The sequence below is a fragment of the Xenopus tropicalis genome, chromosome 5 (assembly GCF_000004195.4).
Source record: "Xenopus tropicalis strain Nigerian chromosome 5, UCB_Xtro_10.0, whole genome shotgun sequence".
NCBI classification, from domain to species: domain Eukaryota; kingdom Metazoa; phylum Chordata; class Amphibia; order Anura; family Pipidae; genus Xenopus; species Xenopus tropicalis.
The window spans coordinates 9,571,031-9,590,391 of record NC_030681.2 but is presented as its reverse complement, the minus strand read 5'-3'; the positions used below and the strand labels follow the sequence as shown (position 1 = coordinate 9,590,391).

Below are 19,361 nucleotides of genomic sequence, written 5' to 3'. Positions count from 1 at the left end.
AGGCTGCGGAACGCTTATGAGCTACTGGCAGTCTCTATGGCATGACGTAATCTTATGGGTGACGGGGGTCAGTGAGGGGATGATTGACGGGAGGGACTTATATAAAGGCGAAATGGCTTGGAGTTTTATATTTCAGTGACGCGCTAGTAGGGAGAGTGAGGGATTCCCGAGTGTAGGTGTACGCATGCGCAGATGGAATGTCCCTAGTCTGTTCCGCCTATGGGCGTGAGTGGGCGGGCTTACCTTGCTGCGTCAGAACCCGGAAGCGAGCGTGTGACAGTCGGCTGGGTAGGGGGATATGCGCAGAGTTTGCGGCACTGAAGTGGTTTAGTCAGCCGGCTGCGCTCAGCTTCTTAGGGGTGAGTATAACCTACTCCTGACCTAATGCCTTTCCAGCCCAACACAGGGCCGGGTTTATGGTAGCAACGAATGTGGCCCCACGGTACAGGGTGTGAGTTGGGGGGTAGGTATACTGCTTTACAAAGGACACATTGTTAAATGTCCCTATATGTAATAAAAGGCACTAAGTTTGCCCAGGAGCAGTAACCCATAGCAACTAATGGTTGCTATAGGTTACTGCTCCTGGGCAAACTTAGTGCCTTTTATAACATAAGCCCCAAGAGGTGTATTTAGTAATAGTGGTTAGCATTACTGGGGATGTTGCCCATAACAACCAATCAGATCTTTGCTTTTGTTTTCTAGGGGGCCATTGAAATCTAATTGCTGATTGGTTGCTTTGGGAAACATCATCGGCAATGTTTGTCTCCTGTGTTAATAAATAAGCCCATTTAAACATGGAACCCAAATTCTTTTTTTAATTAAATCATCCATACCTGTTATAAATGTATTTAAAAATCTGAGCTGTCAATCATATATTGCCTGCCCCGCCTCTATGCCGGAGGCATAGAGGCAGGGCAGGCAATATATGATTGACAGCTCAGATTTTTAATTACAATTACTTTAACTTTCCATTCAGCGCTTCCTAGATATCACCCAGATGGCAAAAGGGGTGATACAAAGCTTCCCTTAAAGGAACAGTAACACCAAAAAATGAAAGTGTATAAAAGTAACTAAAATATAATGTGCTGCTGCCCTGCACTGGTAAAAGTTGTGTGTTTACTTCAGAAACCCTACTATAATTTATATAAATAAGCTGCTATGTAGCCATGGGGGCAGCCATTCAAAGGAGAAAAGGCACAGGCACTTAGCAGATAACAGATAAAACACTATTGTATTCTACAGAGCTTATCTGTTATCTGCTATGTAACCTGTGCCTTTTCTCCTTTTTTCCAGCTTGAATGGCTGCCCCCGTGGCTACACAGCAGCTTATTATATAAATTATAGTAGTGTTACTGTAGCAAACACACCAGTTTACCAGCGCAGGGCAACAGTGCATTATATTTTAGTAACTTTTATACACTTTCATTTTTTGGTGTTACTGTTCCTTTAATAACAGTGTTCCCAAAATGGCGCCGGCCACACAGAATACAAAAAAAGGCTGTGACTGGGCGCACTTCACTAACTCCATGCTTATTCATCCAAAAACAAACCCACGCTCCCAGGACTTGGTTCCAAATAAAAAAAAAAAAGTTGTTTAGAAGCTGTGTGCATTTAAGTCGACAGCTCGAGCCGAAGCATTAATTAAACAACTTTAATTAGAAACCAAATGGAAGTGGTTGTTCATGTATATTTATGGGGGTAGTGGTAAAAAAAAAAAAAATCTAGGACGGTGCCTGGCATTTTTTGACTACATGTGTCACATGACTGATACTCATGATGTCACACCACACATGACTCAGGTAAGTCATTCAGCCAATCATTACACCTCTGGGCTCGTAGCCACAGCTGACTCTTTACTGTTGCAATGCAGGGCAGGTAATTATTACTAACTGGTGAAATATTCATTGTGATACATATTTGACATTCATTTTCTTTTTTTTTTTATGTTTAAATGGTTTTCTATGTTAATCTCTTAGGCACAAGATCTATTCCCAGATCTCAGATTAAAGGGGAACAGAGCCTTGTTTGTTTCAGAACTGTGTTGGTACAAAGTCACGCTGCTGCTCTAGTCTTGCTGCATTATGTCCTACGCTATAAGTCATGGGTGTGTAAAGCATAAAGGCCTGCTCTTGGGCTAATGTGATACTTATTATTATAAATATATTATTGTATATTTTGTATTTTTGATAATGTAAAACTTCATGCTTAGAATTAATGGAACCTGCCTACTAGTGATGTGTGGGTTGAGAAAAACTCGAGCCACTTGTGACCCTAACCCGTCTGCTCTGAACCCGACCCGGCTTCTGCCCTGTATTTATAGGCCAGCGCCCAGCCTGCCAATGATGTCAAAAGGGGCGGGGCTGGGCAGAGCAGGTACATGCCTATAAAGCCGGAAGCACAAGCCGGCAAGGTTTGGGCCGATCTTGGCACATCATTTGTAGGTTCGGGTTGAGCTTTTCCGACCCAGCCCGACCCGCACTTCATTACTGCCTACCCACTGTGTTTGTTTAGCACAATGCTGTGCCACCTTATAGGGGTAGTTCACCTTTAACCTTAACTTTTAGTACAATGTAGACAGTTTTATTCTGATATAATTTGCAACTGGTCTTAATTTTTTATTATTTTTTGTGTTAATCTTTCAAGTTTGGAATTTTAGCAGCTATCTGGTTGCTAGGGTCCAGTTTACCCTAGCAACTAGGAAGTGGCTTGAGTAAAGGTGGCCATACATAGGCAGATTTAAGCTGCAGATTCGGGTCCTACAGACCAATGCGTCAGCTTAACTGCCCATGTAGGGGGCCCTCCAACAGGCCTCCCTGACCAATATCTGGCCAAAAATTGGCCAGGTGTCGATTGGACAGGCTTGATTTTCCCATCAGATCGAGGACCACATTGGCTGTTCTATCACCAACAGCTCCTATCCCCTTCATTGTAATGCGATTATTTGGCCCTGGGGCCAAATGATCACATTAGCACAATATTGCCCACCCAAGGTGGGCAAATAAGGGAAAAGGTTTGCTCGTTTTGCAAACAAGCAGATCCTAAAGTGTATGGCTACCTTTAGAGACTGGACTATAAATAGTAGAGAAAGTAATAAACAATAGCAAAAATCATATCATTGCAGCCTCCCAGACCAATAGTATTAAGGCTGCTGGGGTCAGTGACCCTCATTTGAGAGCTGGAAAGAGGAATAAAGGAAAGACAAATTAATAACTATAAAAAATGAAGACCAATTGAAAAGTTGCTAGGACTAGGCCATTCTATATTGTCTGTGCACAAAGGCTGTTACATTCCTTGACTTGGTATATGTTTGTACAGTGTCTTTGTAACCTGAGCTGCTTACTTTCAATCATAAGTGCTTTAGCAATCTTACATTACGCAGTGGAGCAATTTATCAAACAAAAAATAGATTAATTGGATTCCATCGCCTGCAATATAACGTTACGGTGGACTTTGAAACTGAGATTTTCTGAATATTAACTGTAATCATAAGGCTCCAGGGCTCAGAAATGATTCAGTATCACATCACATGTCATTTATGGCCCATTAATCACTAAATAAATAAAACATTTATATGGGCAGTGATGTAAAAAGATCCGCACCCCTATACAGGGCCATCATCGGGGGGGAGAGGGGGTACAATTGTGCCAGGCCCCATGAAATCTTCTTCTGAGGGCCCAGTCGTGTCACAAAAGTTACTCAGATTGTGAGCTAAATGTGAACCGCCCCTTTAAGTTGGCCAGGCAGCCAAACAGGCCTCCTTGGATTTGGCGTTCAACATAAAGCTGAATTTGTTTTTCCCTAAAGGTCCCCATACATGGGCCGATTGTAGCTGCCGATATGGGTCCCTTAGACCGATTCAGCAGCTTATCGGCCCGTGTAGGGGCACTACCAACGGGCCTGCCTGACCGATATCTGGTCTGGAATTGGGCAGATATTGATTGGGCAGGTTAAAAAATTCAGTCGGATCATGGACCGCATCGGCTTGTTGATGCGGTCCCCGAACCAACTGTGCCCATTCCGGTCTTTATAATTTGATTGTTTGGCCCCAGGGCCAAAAAACTGAAATAGCCTAAATTCCCCTGATATCGCCCACCTAGTAGGGGGGATCTTTTTACCCCCCTAGTTTGTTATCCACTTCGCTTAGTACTATACTATACAGAGGCAAGACACTGAGTAGCCGGCTGGTGTATTGATATAAAGCATTGATTGTTTCTACCTTCTCTATGGGAAGGAAAGGGCTGATTGTGCCCTGTGTTTCTAGGTACCTTGGCACGTTGCTTATCTCTCTACACACTCAGTCATTCTGTAATGGAAACATTCATTTGTCTGGAACCTGTTTATCAGGTTTGGTCACGTGCCGGTGCCTGATGGCCAAGTTCTCCTCCCACTTTCCCAACAATGTTTTTGATAGGCCAATGGATTTAGTTTGGTAGCACATATGGAAAACTTTGGTACGCAGATTTAATGTTGGGACCTGTTATCCAGAATGCTCAGGACCTGGGGTTTTCTGGATAAGGGATCTTTTCATAATTTTGGATCTCCATGCTTTAAATCTACTAAAAAAGCATTTAAACATTAAATAAAGGTAATAGGGATATTTGCTTCCAATAAGGGGTAATTATATCTTAGTTGGGATCAAGTACAGGTAATGTTTTATTATTACAGAGAAAAGGGAATCATTTAACCATTAAATAAACCCAATAGGGCTGTTCTGACCCCAATAAGGGGTAATTATATCTTAGTTGGGATCAAGTACAGGTAATGTTTTATTATTACAGAGAAAAGGGAATCATTTAACCATTAAATAAACCCAATAGGGCTGTTCTGCCCCCAATAAGGGGTAATTATATCTTAGTTGGGATCAAGTACAGGTACTGTTTTATTATTACAGAGAAAAGGGAATCATTTAACCATTAAATAAACCCAATAGGGCTGTTCTGCCCCCAATAAGGGGTAATTATATCTTAGTTGGGATCAAGTACAGGTACTGTTTTATTATTACAGAGAAAAGGGAATAATTTAACCATTAAATAAACCCAATAGGGCTGTTCTGCCCCAATAAGGGGTAATTATATCTTAGTTGGGATCAAGTACAGGTACTGTTTTATTATTACAGAGAAAAGGGAATCATTTAACCATTAAATAAACCCAGTAGGGCTGTTCTGCCCCAATAAGGGGTAATTATATCTTAGTTGGGATCAAGTACAGGTACTGTTTTATTATTACAGAGAAAAGGGAATCATTTAACCATTAAATAAACCCAATAGGGCTGTTCTGCCCCAATAAGGGGTAATTATATCTTAGTTGGGATCAAGTACAGGTACTGTTTTATTATTACAGAAAAAAAGGGAAATTATTTTTAAAACCTGAATTATTTGATCATAATAGAGAGATGGCCTTGTCATAATTTGCTTTCTGGATATTAGTTTTCTGGATAACGAATCCATATAAACATCCAGGCAATGCCTTTTCAGGGAGGTCATGCTTATTTCAGCAACACATTGCCTTGCTCTGTAGTTAAAGAGCCTGCCTGTAGCCCAGACCTGTCACTATGGTTGCCATTCATTCCAGTGCTCACCGACGCCTGCCATCAGCCAATCACCGGACACCATCTCATAGCCAAGCCCCGGATGCTACAGCCCACCCCCTGACCTCACATACCCCACCCCCTGATGTCACTGGCCCACCCTCTGCCCAAACTTTATCTAATGGAAAGGTGGCAACCCTACCTGTCACCCATTGTCACCCCTTCTACCCTGTTCCGAAGCATCACTTGTCCCACCAATGGGATGTGTACCATTCAGATATTTGAGAATTCATCATTAATTTCAGATCCTGAATCACGGGCAGTTCCAAACCACGTTGTGTAATAGGGGACCCTGTGCCTTTAACAAGTTGGCAGCGCCCTTTGCCATTGAATCTAGCGGTTGCGGTGGGAAAATAAATCAACTTGCAGTTTTATAAATAACAATTGTGTAGCCACGAGTGAAACCATTTGACATTTCTATATTTCTGAATGACGCTCTCTGTGCTCGGAAAGATTAACGAAATAATAGTTTTCAATATTCATTTTTGTCGAGCTAACAAATGCTCATTTAGTCTCGTCTGAAGGGACATTTTTGTATGATGTTTGCTGCATTCTTTTGCCCCCGATGTGAGAGGGGCTTGTGTTTGAGTCCGGGTCCCATCAAGGGGCCTTTGTATGACTTTCCGTTGTATTTAACTCAGGGACAAATCAAATGTGAGTAAAGTAAATGCATTGTCTGCTCCTATATACAAGTTTTCTCTCTTCGCCGTGTTTGGGCTTCCGCTTATCCTTTAGCCAAAGGCCCTGCTGCCTACTCACAGGAACTCTACACTGCTGCATCCTTGTATTCTCTGTCAATGGAGAATCTAAAGGAGAACTAAAGCCTAAAATGTATATGGTGACAAATGCTGTATTTTATATGTTAAACTTACTGTTTTATAACAGTAATGATCCAGGTCTTTAACGTTACCCCCATCTTTAATTCTGTTAGGCCATCTTTCGTGTGTCAGTGGCACTGCACATGCTCAGTGGGCTCCTGGCTGCTGCTGAGAAGCTAAGGGGTCATGGGAAATTATTAAACAGCAAAAACTAAAGTTACATATGTATAGAAGTTGATGCTACTCTCAGGGCTGTATTTAGGTCTGGCATAATATGGAGCTATGGTTTTCTGGATTAAGGATCTTTCAATCATATCGCCATACCACTAACAAGGCAGCTTAGTTAGGATGAAGTGACGTATAACAATTACAAAAAAGGGAAAACATTAATTAGAATAAAAAATTAGAATTATTTGCTTTGAGTGGACTCTTTGGGAGATGGATATTGGGTTCCCGGATGAGAGATCCCATACCTGTTACTATTCATCACTGTTGGTGTAAAGTTTCTGGGCTTTCCCTTGAGCGGAGTCTTGCAATAGTGAAAGCATAGTAACGGGAAATAAAAGGTGCAAACTTTGCTTTCTAATCGCCAATAGCAACCAATAGTAAGCATTTAGCGATCACCTGATTAAGTGCAAACATTCCTGCCTTTTATTACAAATGGGGATCATTCAAATATTCCACCTCTCCTCTCTAACGATATTATATAAATTAATATAAATGCATTTAAAGTGTCAGATCGAATACTTACTCTTTATCTCTTTCTCCAACAGAGAGTGAAAATATTCCATCAAAATGACACACTGGTTTCATCGCAACCCTTTAAAGGCCACAGCTCCAGTCTCTTTTAACTTCTATGGGGTCGCCTCCACCCAAGCAGCATCCAAAATATGCAGGTGAGGTCTCTCCGCTGGCAGATAAAGCTGCTCTAGTGCCATAAACAGTTTTTCTGCAATATCAGTAACTAACTAGAGATTCTGTTTTTTTCATTCAGTTTGAGACCTAATTAATTTTGAATGAACTGCCAATATTATGTATTTTGTAACAATAAAACAAAAACCAGCGCCACCTGCTGGTCAGTACCTGTAACTGCAGTCAGAGAGATATTATTATTATTATTAGTGGTGCTTGCGAAGCAAAGCATCACTACTGTTATCTCACAGGCTTATTTTTTCTTATTATTATTATTCTTCCGTACAAACGTTCGGCGCGTAACTAGTCCTGCACCGTTTGACGTAGACCCATGAGTGAGGTGTCAAATCGTGCGGCCTATTCGGGAATGGGGTGCAATTAACCGGCCCAAAAATCCCATTGACTTAACATTGAGGCCAACTTTGACGGATTGTAGCGCAGAGAGGGAATTTTTTAGAAACGTGAAATTTACCACATTTGAAGAGGTTTGTCTCTGTGTCAGAAGATACCCCGCACAAGGGTATAAGTTTTACCCCTGGGGCAAGAGAGCTCCCCAAATTTGCCCCATTGACTTATAATGGGGATTTTGGCAAATAACTAGATTGTCGTAGACCCATGAATGAGGTGTCAAACTGTGCGGCTTATTCGGGAATGGGGTGCTATGACTTTTCTGAGGGGTGGGTGGTTAATTGCCCCAGCAGGGGGCAATTAACTGAACTGAAGGAAATATTGTAATATTGGGGCACGAGTTTTGCCACAGCAAGCACCACTCACATTTTCTTCAGGAAATGTACCTCTCTAGTTATTATTATTAATAACATTTATTTATAAAGTGTCAACATATTCTGCAGCGCTGTACAATAAGTGGGTTGATTACATTGGACATACAAAGTAACATATAAAGCAACCAATAACCGATACAAGAGGGGAAGAGAGCCCTGCCCAAAAGAGCTTACAATCTACAAGATATCCCTTTAGGTGGAAAAAGAGAAGGGTTCTGATGTTGCTCTGCTCAGGAAAGAGATCAGAAGCCCCAAATGCCTCTCAGGGCTGTACAGTTACCAGGGCCAGATTTGAAAACCGCCCGCCCAGAGGCCGCCCCCGGTCGCACGCCCCCCCGCCCCGAGTGCGCATGCGTGCGTGACCAGCGGTAGTGCGCATGCGCGAACGGGGGGGGGTGCAAGCGGGCATGCGCTGGGGCCAACTTGCATACGGAGCAATGGGAGCACACATTTCAAGATGGGAGCACACATTTCAAGATTTTTGAGCGGCGGGGCGGCATGCCCCCAGATTTCTGCCGCCCTAGGCCCGGGCCTTTGTGGCCTCTCCACAAATCCGGGCCTGACAGTTACAGGAACGGAGCGTTCCCTTCTTTATGTTTATGTTACAGGAACTGACCAGCAGGTGGAGCTGTTGTTACAAAATTCATTGACAGTAAAAACTTAAATAGCTCTGAACAAGTATTTCAGAATAAACCTCTTGTTCACTACTACTGTTTTACTCATCCCGTACACCAAGGGGCACATTTACTAATCCACGAACGTCCGAAAAGCGTCCGAATGCGTTTTTTTCGTAATGATCGGTATGTTGCTACTTTTTCGAGCGCTCAATACGAAAAAGTCGCAATAATTCGCGAAAGTCGTAATGGCTATGAAAAAGTCATGACAATACACGAAAGTCATAATGGCTATGAAAAAGTCGCGACAATTCACAAAATTTGTAATGGCTATGAAAAAGTCGCGACAATTCGCGCAAGTCGTAACGACTACGAAAAAGTCGCAAAAAATACAAAAAAGTCGCAAAATGTTTGTTTTTCAATCCGAATTTTTCCCATTCGGATTCGTGCATTAGTAAATCAGACCCCAACTATAGTCATAAATGCCAATATACTTAGCATGGTCACAGATCCTATAGTTACGAATAGATGCAATGACATTTGCTTTTTATGCCTGTCGTGCAGTGATTTAAGGAGCACAAGAGCACGCCTGCTGGAATTATTCTCGGATATTACGTGCAACCATGAGATGATGAAAAATGCGACAGATGCCTACTTCTCCCTGCTCCTGGGTAATTCAGCTTTTTTAAGAAAAGCATGTTTTAGCTAACATCCCATTAAACCCAGCAGCACTAACAGATGTGAATGTTTCAGGCTTTATTGATTCCTTGGATGGTGGGACGCAGGACAACAAGCTCCGCTACATCCAGAATTTTAAGTGGACTGACACATTGCAGGGGAACGCTCCCAGGTGTGTGCTTACTGCTACAGAAATTCTCTATATTTATTCTAAATGCCTGCATTCTGCAGATCTGTATATGAATACAACAAGCCGGTCAGTCTCTTTGTTGTGTTTTATTTTATATAATTATTTACTTTCTCATGCAGCGCTCAGCAGGATGCAGTGTTTGAACTGGTGTCAATGGGATTCAATGTAGCCCTCTGGTATACGAAATACGCATCGAGATTGGCTGGAAAGGAAGAGTAAGTTCATTCCAAGGACCCTAAAATATTTTTATTTACTTGTGAATAAGTACCCATTGCCAAATACTTGAGCTTCAGGATTGTAAATTGTAAATGATAATGTGCTCTGTCTAGGGTGCAATTAATGCTTCTGTTATGGAAGATGTGCCTGATAGAGTTTGGGAAATATGGCAATTTAATATTAAATACAGACTATTGAAGTTTGCATTATAAAAATATAGAATTACAGGCTTACTGCCTTACGACCCCTGCCCGAGGCCATAGATATTGCTGTGTGTAATCAGTGCATGAAATGGTTATGTTAATAGATTATATACACGCTAAAGGTGGCCATACATGTGAGGATCCGCTCACTAAAGAGCAAATGTTTCACTGATATGCCTTGGGCTTATGCAATCCTTTGGCCCTAAAGCCCGTGTTTGGATCATAATTGCTGCTGATGTAGGCCATCGGGACAAGGAACAAATACCTGGCCGATTTTTGGCTACATAACAGTCGGGCAGGCCCATCAGCTGACACCATACAAGGGCAAATAAGCTGTCCGGTTTTATCTGGACGTGTATAACCACCTTTACACAAAATAGCAGAAGATAAAGATGCCCGGTGGTGTAACTATAAAGGAAGCAGGACATTTTGTACCCAGTAGGTTTTCAGCAGCCTGTTTGCTCTTGTAGGGGGCCCTCTTATGGTTAAAATGCAATATTTATTACAATATAATATGTCATATGGGGCCATAAATATTATATTTCTGTTCTGATGGCAGTCATAACTGCATTGATATGATGACAGTATTATGCTCTGTGGGACTGTACCATGATTAGTGTAAGGCCAGTAAATCACCCAGTGCTGGCGCTCTGACCTCTGCTATTCCGTGCCTGTTTATGTCACACTGTAGCATTACTGAAGAAGAAGCAAAAGAAGTTCACAGAAGCCTGAAAATTGCTGCTGGAGTATTCAAGCACTTAAAGGTAACATTTCCTTTGTATGCATTCTATATACAGCTGGGCTCTTTATTGGAGGAACTGTGGTCTGTTGACATTTGTACCTGAACCCATAGTAATACTGTAACCTGTCGGGGAAGCACTTGGTCGCTTTCCAGCAGTCATTAAATGTGGTGGGATGTTGCTCAAATTTAAAGCAAGACTCACAAGTAATTGTTTATAAGAATTTCAGACTTACATTAGATACATGTGCTGGCCACTGCAAGATCCCGTAAACACAGCGATTTACTAAACTAGGTGCTAAAGTGCACAAGTGCAGTTGCCTATAGCAACTACTCAAACCTTTCATTTTATAACTTGTGGTTAAAAATTGCTAATTCGTTGTTGGCAAACGCACTGGTGCAGTTTAGCACCTACTTTAATAAATCAGCCCCAGTGTGTCCTTGCAGACCACATAGTCAGACCTTGTATTATTATTATTATTATTATTATTAACATGTATTTATAAAGCGCCAACATATCCCGCAGCGCTGTATAATAAGTGGGTTACATACATTGGACATACAGAGTAACATATAAAGCAACCAATAACCGATACAAGAGGTGAAGAGAGCCCTGCCCAAAAGAGCTTACAATCTACAAGGAGAAAGGGTTGAGACTCAAGGTGTGGGAATGGGCAAGACCAGAGTTGTGAGAGGTGGGCACAGGGTATTGCTGTTAGCAGCACACTGAGGTTATGTTAAACTAGATTAGGGTAAGCTTCTCTAAATAAATGCGTTTTTAGAGATCTCTTGAAGGCAGAGATTGGGAAAAAGTCTGACAGATTGTGGGAGCGAATTCCAGAGAAGGGGGGCAGCCCTTGCAAAGTCTTGAATGGGAGAGGAGTTGAGGAGCAGGTCAGTAGGGAGCGTAACAAGCAGGTTGGATGGTACCTAGAGATGAGTTCAGACATGCATTTGAATTGTAATAAGTTACAGGCTTGTCTGGATCTGATATATATGATCTCAAAATAGAAGTAGATGCATTAGACATGATAAGGCTCTGCTGGGTGACACTGATGGCACGTGTGGTGCATAAGGGGGTACAGCAGCTTATATTATGGTCTCTTGTTTCAGGAAAACCACATCCCAAAGCTCATCACTCCTGTGGAAAAAGGAAGAGATTTGGAGACCAGGGTAATAGATGCCTATACAGTTCAGTGCCAGGCAGAGGCCCAAGAAGGTAGGAGATCCATGCAGCTTGTGCTTTACTCAATTAACCTGATACCAAATAAGTATATATTTCATTCATAGAATTAAACATTTCTCACCTTCATACCAACAAAACCAAAAATTGCATTTGAAAAAATACTTGCTTTCAAGTCCCATGACTTTAATTGGTTTGAACAACGTGAGGATATTACCGAATACGAATCCTCCTGTCATTTGCCCAAATCCGGGATTAAGTACAGCCGGGTGTGGTTGGCTCCCCTGGGGGGCCCAGAGCAATGGTTTTGAGGGGCTTAGCCTGAAGACCAGTTAGGCATTTCCCACAAATTTTACCCTGTGTCTTTACCTAGTTACTCCTGGGTGCCCAGCCGTAACGTCATTGAGAGAGATCTGGAGGGAACACGTCTGTAGTCGAAAATGTGCCTGGGGCAGTATTTAACTATATCTATAATCCTGTAATAAGCAAAGCTTGGGGCAATTTGAAACTCAATAGTGGCCTAGGAAAAAAAACTGAAAAATACTGATGTAGGGATACAAAGCTTTGCCTTTATGCTGTGCCTATGTGTATGTGTGGTTTTTTTTCTGTTTCAGTTTAAATAACCCACTTTTATTGCATTTCTAGTGACCATTGCAAGAGCTATTGAGCTGAAGCACAATCCTGGCCTGATAGCTGCCCTGGCTTATGAAACGGCTAATTACTATCAGAAAGTGGGTATGTATTTAATGTGTGCCCTTGCCAGCGTAACTGAAGTACCATAATAGAAAATTGGGCCTCATATTTCAGAAGGAACTATGCCCTAGAGTCCTGCAGTGGCTCAGGTACCCCGGGGTACCTGCAAGAAAAGCGTGTATATTTTTTGAATGTGGGGATAGAAGCGGGTCTGTGGGTCGGGTTGCGGGTCTTCTCCATATTTCTTATATTACCTATATTATCTACATTTTACTACTTAAAACATTTTTTCTATCCCCGTCCACTCCTGATGATGTCACTTCCAGTTTACAGCAACAGCTCTTCCTGTTTAATTGTGGTCAGTGAATTGGGTTGCAAATAAGGCAGTTTTTGGTGGGTTAGATAGTGGATCAAAGAGAGTAAAAATGCTGGTTGCAGTCTGTGAGTCTGGGTCAGGTCCGGGTTTCAAAAATTGGTTCCACGTAGGACTTTACCCAACCCAGATAACTTAGTGTTAAACTAATTGCTCTTTCATTATCTTTTTCTTTTTCTTTTTCATAATATTTGCAGTTTTACGCCGCTAATATCATTTGCAACAGGTATAGCCATTGCAAAAGTGTTAATAAGTAAGGTAAAATAAAACCATTTATTTATATTAACCGTGTCCCTATTCCATTTTTGTGTTTTGTTTCAGATCACACACTCGCCACTCTGGATCCAGTTTACATTGCCAAATGGAGGAGTTATACACAGCTGAAAATGTGCTTCTATATGGCCTATGTAAGTCCTGTTTGTAAGCTTTGTTACCCATTCACGTGACCATCTCTGTGTAGTGCAATCGATGTTGTTTCTCGTTAGTAACATATCAACATATGCTTCTTTCCAGTCGTATTGCTATCATGGTCAGACTTTATTGTCCGCTGATAAATGTGGGGAAGCTATCCGGTCACTACAGGAGGCAGAGAAATGTGAGTAAGCCTTGTGGGTCACCTGATAAATGTTGCTAAATTAGCACATTTTGTGAGCAAAAAGGGTTTTTTTAGGGAAAACTAAAACCCGAATCTTCTGGTTTTTATATGATGCTTTGCTTCAGGGCACATTCTGTAAGTTTTCTACTGGCAAAGATGACTAGGACAAAAGGAACTTGTTTTACAATTCACTGTAATTGTCTTCTCCTGGCTGGGATTCATGTCAACAATCCTCTCTCATTACTTGTACCCTGAACTAGCTCTTGGCTCCTCTTAGTAATACTGAGCAGGGCTTTCCATTTACACTGTATTAAGAAAGGAATCCAGCCCACAATGCCCTATGGGCAAACTAAAGGCTCTTGGGAAATTTTGACCTTAATCTGTGTGTATCTACAGTAACTTATTATGCAGTGAGCCTCTCTGAGCTTGAACTGAATGAGAACAAGGGACATGTTATGAATTGGATACATACAATGTCAGGCAGTCTATAACATGGTTGTGGATTGGTTTAATGTGAAAATGTACCCCGTATATAAGTAAGAGGTTACACTCGTTTTATTCATTAGTAAATATGTTATTTTGCTACAGCCGATCAGTGTGCTCTGGTCTTAGCGTGAAGACACACAGAGTTATTAGTAGCAGCTACTTGTCATGGCTACTAAAACAGACAATGCTGATCATTTACTGATAACTGTCTACATGTGTTTTAGCAGAGGCAATTCTCAGTATTGTCTATGGCAGGGGATTTTCTGGAGTTTAGTAGCTGTGACAAGTAGCTGCTACTAGTAGCTCTGTGTGTCTTCACCCTTAAGGTGGCCATGCACAGGCAGATTTCAGCTGCTGATTGGGGTCTTTCAGACACCACCAATAGTCCTACCTGATCGATATGTGGCCTAAAATTGGCCAGATCTTGATCGGGCGGGTTTGATTTTCCCGTCAGATTGGGGACTGCATCGGCTGGTTGCGGCCCATATACCCACCATAAACCCTAAGTAGACATATCGGAAATGATCCACTCGTTTGGCGACCTTGCCAAACGAGCAAATTGCACCGCGTATTTCCACCTTTAGGACGAAGACACACTAAGCTACTAGTAGCAGCTTCTTGTCACAGCTACTAATCACCAGAAAATCCCCTGCCATACACAATACTGAGAATTGCCTCTGCTAAAACGCACATAGAGACTTATAGAGTTATCAGTAAATGATCAGCATTGTCTATTTCTGTAGCCGTGACAAGTAGCTGCTACTAGTAGCTCTGTGTGGCTTCACCCTTAAGGTGGCCATACATGGGCTAATCGGCCCGTGTATGGGGAGAGCAGAGCGGCCTGGCCAACCAATATCTGGCCTGAAATTGGCCAGATCTCGATCGGCCAGGTTAGAAAATCTGGTCGGATCGGGGACCGCATCGGCTCGTTGATGCGGTCCCCGATCCGACTGCCCCATTGCCGCCCACATAATCCGATCGTTTGGCCCCAGGGCCAAACGATCGGATTATTATTTTTTTTACCTAAATGGTCCCCGATATCGCCCACCCGTAGGTGGGGATATCGGGGGAAGATCCGCTCGCTTGGCGACATCGCCAAGCGAGCGGATCTGCTCGTGTATGGCCACCTTAAGACACACAAGTTGGGACCAAATAGAACTAGGTAATGTTTGTAGAGTGAGTAAAGGCTCTATGCAGCAGGTAGATAATTAATCCTTATCAGTTAAAAAGTAACTTTTATCATATCACTAGTTCCTGCTGAGCAGTAGGAAGTGTGTGCAACAATGAATGTAATAATATTATAACCCTATGAAAGTAGGTAATAAAGCACTTGTGTTTATTTCTGGTGCAGTCTATGGAAAAGCGGAAGCTTTGTGCAAAGAATATGGTGAGACAAAGGGACCTGGCACCACAGCCAAACCGTCGGGGCATCTGTTCTTCCGAAAGATGGGAACCTTAGTAAGGAACACGCTGGAGAAGTGCCAGAGAGAGAATGGCTTTATGTAAGTATGATGGTTTCCCTCTCTGCAGCCTGAAGGTTTGTGCAATACACACACATTTATACACAGGTAAGTGTTCCCCTATACAGTCATCTGGTTCTCCCACCATCAGTCTATTGATGTGCCAGCTGCCACCAGGCCCAGACTGGCAATCTGTGGGTTCTGGCCAACGCCAGGGGGGCAGCTGTAAGACGCTGAACCCCCTTTTTACATGAATGCAGTGACTTGTGCTGAACATACTTTTGTCTGTTTTAATCACAAAACAATCTATAGTTATTTATTGAGCTACACAGGGCAAACAGGTAAACTGAAGCTACTCCATGTTTGGTCCAAGCGAGGTAGTTAGATTCCCAGTGCACAGAGCAGCCCATTATGTAGGGGGTTTGCCTGAGCACTGGCACATCTCATTATCTGCCTTGCCCCGTTAACCATAAATAACACTTTGGTTCTATTTTGCAGCTATTTCCAGAAGGTTCCCCCAGAGGCCCCACAGCTGGAACTGAAGGCTAACTATGGCCTGGTGGAACCCGTGCCTTTTGAATTCCCTGCAATGACTTCCCAGTGGAGCCCAGAGACCCACACAGGGTTTGATCTCACTAAGCGGCCAAAGGACGACAGCGTAAGAGCCACCTCTAATCATTATACTCTCCAACTTGGGAAACAAGATTCTTCTGTATAAGGGATGACTCCTTGTTGTACCCACTGTATGGGCTATAGCTCCGTGTAAATTGTACCCATTGTATGGGCTATAGCTCAGTGTAAATTGTACCCACTGTATGGGCTATAGCTCAGTGTAAATTGTACCCACTGTATGGGCTATAGCTCAGTGTAAATTGTACCCACTGTATGGGCTATAGCTCAGTGTAAATTGTACCCACTGTATGGGCTATAGCTCAGTGTAAATTGTACCCACTGTATGGGCTATAGCTCAGTGTAAATTGTACCCACTGTATGGGCTATAGCTCAGTGTAAATTGTACCCACTGTATGGGCTATAGCTCCGTGTAAATTGTACCCACTGTATGGGCTATAGCTCCGTGTAAATTGTACCCACTGTATGGGCTATATCTCCGTGTAAATTGTACCCACTGTATGGGCTATAGCTCCGTGTAAATTGCGCTGAACCCACTGATCGGAGGAATATATATGGAGGAATCATTCAGCCAACTACTCACCCCCGCCAATACACAGACTGTTAAATGACTTAGTATTTTCCTTCTTTACGCCAATAACCCATTTAATGCTTGTTTCCCATAGGCTAAACCCAAGAAAGAAGAGGAAGTGAAGCCAATGAAGGAGCCGGATATAAAGCCGCAGAAAGACAGTGGCTGTCAGATCTCCTGAATGAAACTCATTCCTTCTCCTACGGTTGCCCACAGTACTGCCCTACACTGCTTCAGTCCCTCGTCGGCAAGACACAAACTACTGCAGAATGTTACTGCTACTCCTGTAATCGGGCGGCCGGTTTGATTCAGGTTCAATTTACACAAAAGGATTAAGTGAAACATGATACAGTACCGTATGCAGATACGTGGCTTCCCGGATTTAACCCCTACCTTGCTGATTTCCCGGATTTAACCCCTGCCTATCTATGAAATTCAGCTGGTGTTTCAATGTTGCTGCTCCCCAAACTGTATCCAACAAATCTGTATAGATATATTATATAATAGTTTATATTAGGAAACCCTTGAGGTGTGTTTTGCCCTAACCCATAACATATTAAAACAGAATATTGTGATCAGGCCCTGTACCAAGCACTTTCTATAACATGGTCCCTCTGTGTATTTTGCTTCCTTTGAATGACACATAAATAGAATGATTGTAAAGAAGACATATTGTATCAGGTAATTGATATGAAGTGTTCCTCATACAGAGGCGCTTGCTGGTTCTGATATACCATGTGACACATAGAAATGTCATTTATTTAAGGTGTTCCTCACATTGAGGGGTTCTATGTTCAGTGGTTCTATTACATCACAAGCAATATGGACGGGTGTTGGACAGCCATATGGAAGCTCAAGGTTTGGCTGCTCAATGCCGTATATTTACAACAATCATAGTCTCTCTGCAACTAACCCCCCCACCACCAATCATTATCCTATTGCTCCGTTCAGATCAGTAGTGTAGTGTGTCCGCAGACAGCTATAGGGTTCTAGCACTTTTCTGCAGAATGCGCTTAATATATCCGGCACTGTGTGTTGTGTTAGATTGTGTATGCACACCCCTACGCACCGCCAATGGTATATCCCGGTGTGAGCTACTGTAGTGTTACGGCTCATGTAGTTATTTGTGAGAAATGACTTATTCTACTAAGTGGCACTGATACATTAACCATGATATTGTCCTGCTGTACCTAGAACATGGGATGGTAAAGGCAAAAGAGAACACTATTTCCCTTTGTATTTTTTTAATGGAAGGTGAATATGGAAGTATCTTCTTTTTTACCCCCTGGTTTCTGTGTAGGCGCAGGGGACCAAAATTATATATGGGGGGCTTTTTTGGGGGGGGATTGTGTTGCAGATACTTTCACAGAACAACAAGGACTGGCATTGTGGGACCCAGAGAGCTGTACTTCAGTATGTGCTGGGTGCTTTAGACTTGGAACCCCTGTGATAAATCCAAGAGTCTATAAAGCAGACGGAGGCAATTACGTGGGGCTCTGGGCAGAGAATATACAGCCCTCTAGGTCTTATAAAGAGTCCTTGCAGTAGCCTTGTTCCACCAATAGAAGGGTTAGACCCTTTGGGACTGGTAATGTCAGAAGGCCCATTGGTTTTCCTGGGCAGTCCAACTGAGACAATGGAATGGCAGGTGTAACACTATGGCACAGAGTGTGAGGGGAAAGGTGCCGGCAGCCCAGACTCCTGTCCTTATGAGTAAAGAAATAAGAAATGTACATTGGGATCTATTGGCAAGAGATGTTACCGTTCTCTAGACTGTAAGCTCTCCGAGCAGGGACTGGCACACTCCTGGGTAAGACTGGCAGGACAATAGCACAGGAACGACAATATGGAATTGTTACAAGATTATGACAAACGTGATGTCTATTTTTTAAATATGTTTCTATTAAACCCTATCTTTAATACAGTGGCTTATCGTCTGTGTCTATTTGTTAATCTTTGTCACTTGGGTTCTGACCCACTGCAGTCAGAATTATGGATCCAGCTTCTCTTGGTCCCTGTGTTATGGGAGTTTCAGTTCTGCCTGCACCAAACTCTGACTAGTGGCCAAGCCTGGACTGGCAATCTGTAGGTGCTGGCTAATGCCAGAGGGGCTGCTGTAAGGTGCCATAGACACTCACTATTTATTGGGCTGGAGGGGGGCTGTTTGGGCCTCTGTGTACTGGGAATGCCAGGGGGGCTGTAAGGTGCCACAGACACTCACTATTTATTGGGCTGGGGGGGGGCTGTTTGTGCCTCTGGGTACTGGGAATGCCAGGGGGGCTGTAAGGTGCCACAGACAGTCACTATTTATTGGGCTGGGGGGGGGGCTGTTTGTGCCTCTGGGTACTGGGAATGCCAGGGGGGCTGTAAGGTGCCACAGACAGTCACTATTTAATGGGCTAGCCACGCTCTACCATGTCAATGTCCTGCCCCGGCAGTTGCAGCTGATCACCCCAGTCCATCAGATCCCATCTCTATTGCCCAAACTGAAAATGTCATCAGCCAACGTCCATTCCTGGCATGGAGAGGGGCACCACCGAATGATTGGCCCAAAGTAAACAGATGGAGAAGTAAAGAGAGGACTCATTTGGGGCCTACACTATTCTTCAACACCACATTCGCCATATTGTG

General features: G+C 42.9%; 1 protein-coding gene across 2 annotated transcripts; it reads left to right on the top strand.

Annotated features, from left to right (window-relative positions):
- The first annotated feature begins 47 nt into the window (after positions 1–47).
- On the top strand, positions 48–18,657 carry brox (BRO1 domain and CAAX motif containing). 2 transcript variants are annotated; one of them, XM_031901456.1, is made up of 13 exons: positions 48–67; positions 7,179–7,301; positions 9,278–9,384; positions 9,467–9,563; positions 9,701–9,796; positions 10,692–10,764; positions 11,853–11,958; positions 12,568–12,657; positions 13,310–13,395; positions 13,502–13,583; positions 15,421–15,571; positions 16,028–16,187; positions 16,825–18,657. In XM_031901456.1, the coding sequence occupies exons 2-13, from the start codon at positions 7,201–7,203 to the stop codon at positions 16,909–16,911; spliced, it is 1,236 nt and encodes a 411-aa protein (XP_031757316.1). In that variant the 5' UTR covers positions 48–67; positions 7,179–7,200; the 3' UTR covers positions 16,912–18,657. The 2 variants fall into 2 exon arrangements, with proteins under 2 accessions (XP_031757316.1, NP_001096412.1); NM_001102942.1 differs by lacking the exon at positions 48–67 and adding an exon at positions 255–359.
- Positions 18,658–19,361: the final 704 nt, after the last annotated feature.

What these genes read in the sequence shown, in the direction of transcription:
- brox (XM_031901456.1), top strand. Translation starts at nt 7,201, where the DNA reads ATGACACACTGGTTTCATCGCAACCCTTTAAAGGCCACAGCTCCAGTC. An exon ending in GAGTATTCAAGCACTTAAAG is followed by an intron (nt 10,765 to 11,852) that starts GTAACATTTCCT and finishes CTCTTGTTTCAG; the next exon opens with GAAAACCACATCCCAAAGCT. An exon ending in CAGAGAGAGAATGGCTTTAT is followed by an intron (nt 15,572 to 16,027) that starts GTAAGTATGATG and finishes TCTATTTTGCAG; the next exon opens with CTATTTCCAGAAGGTTCCCC.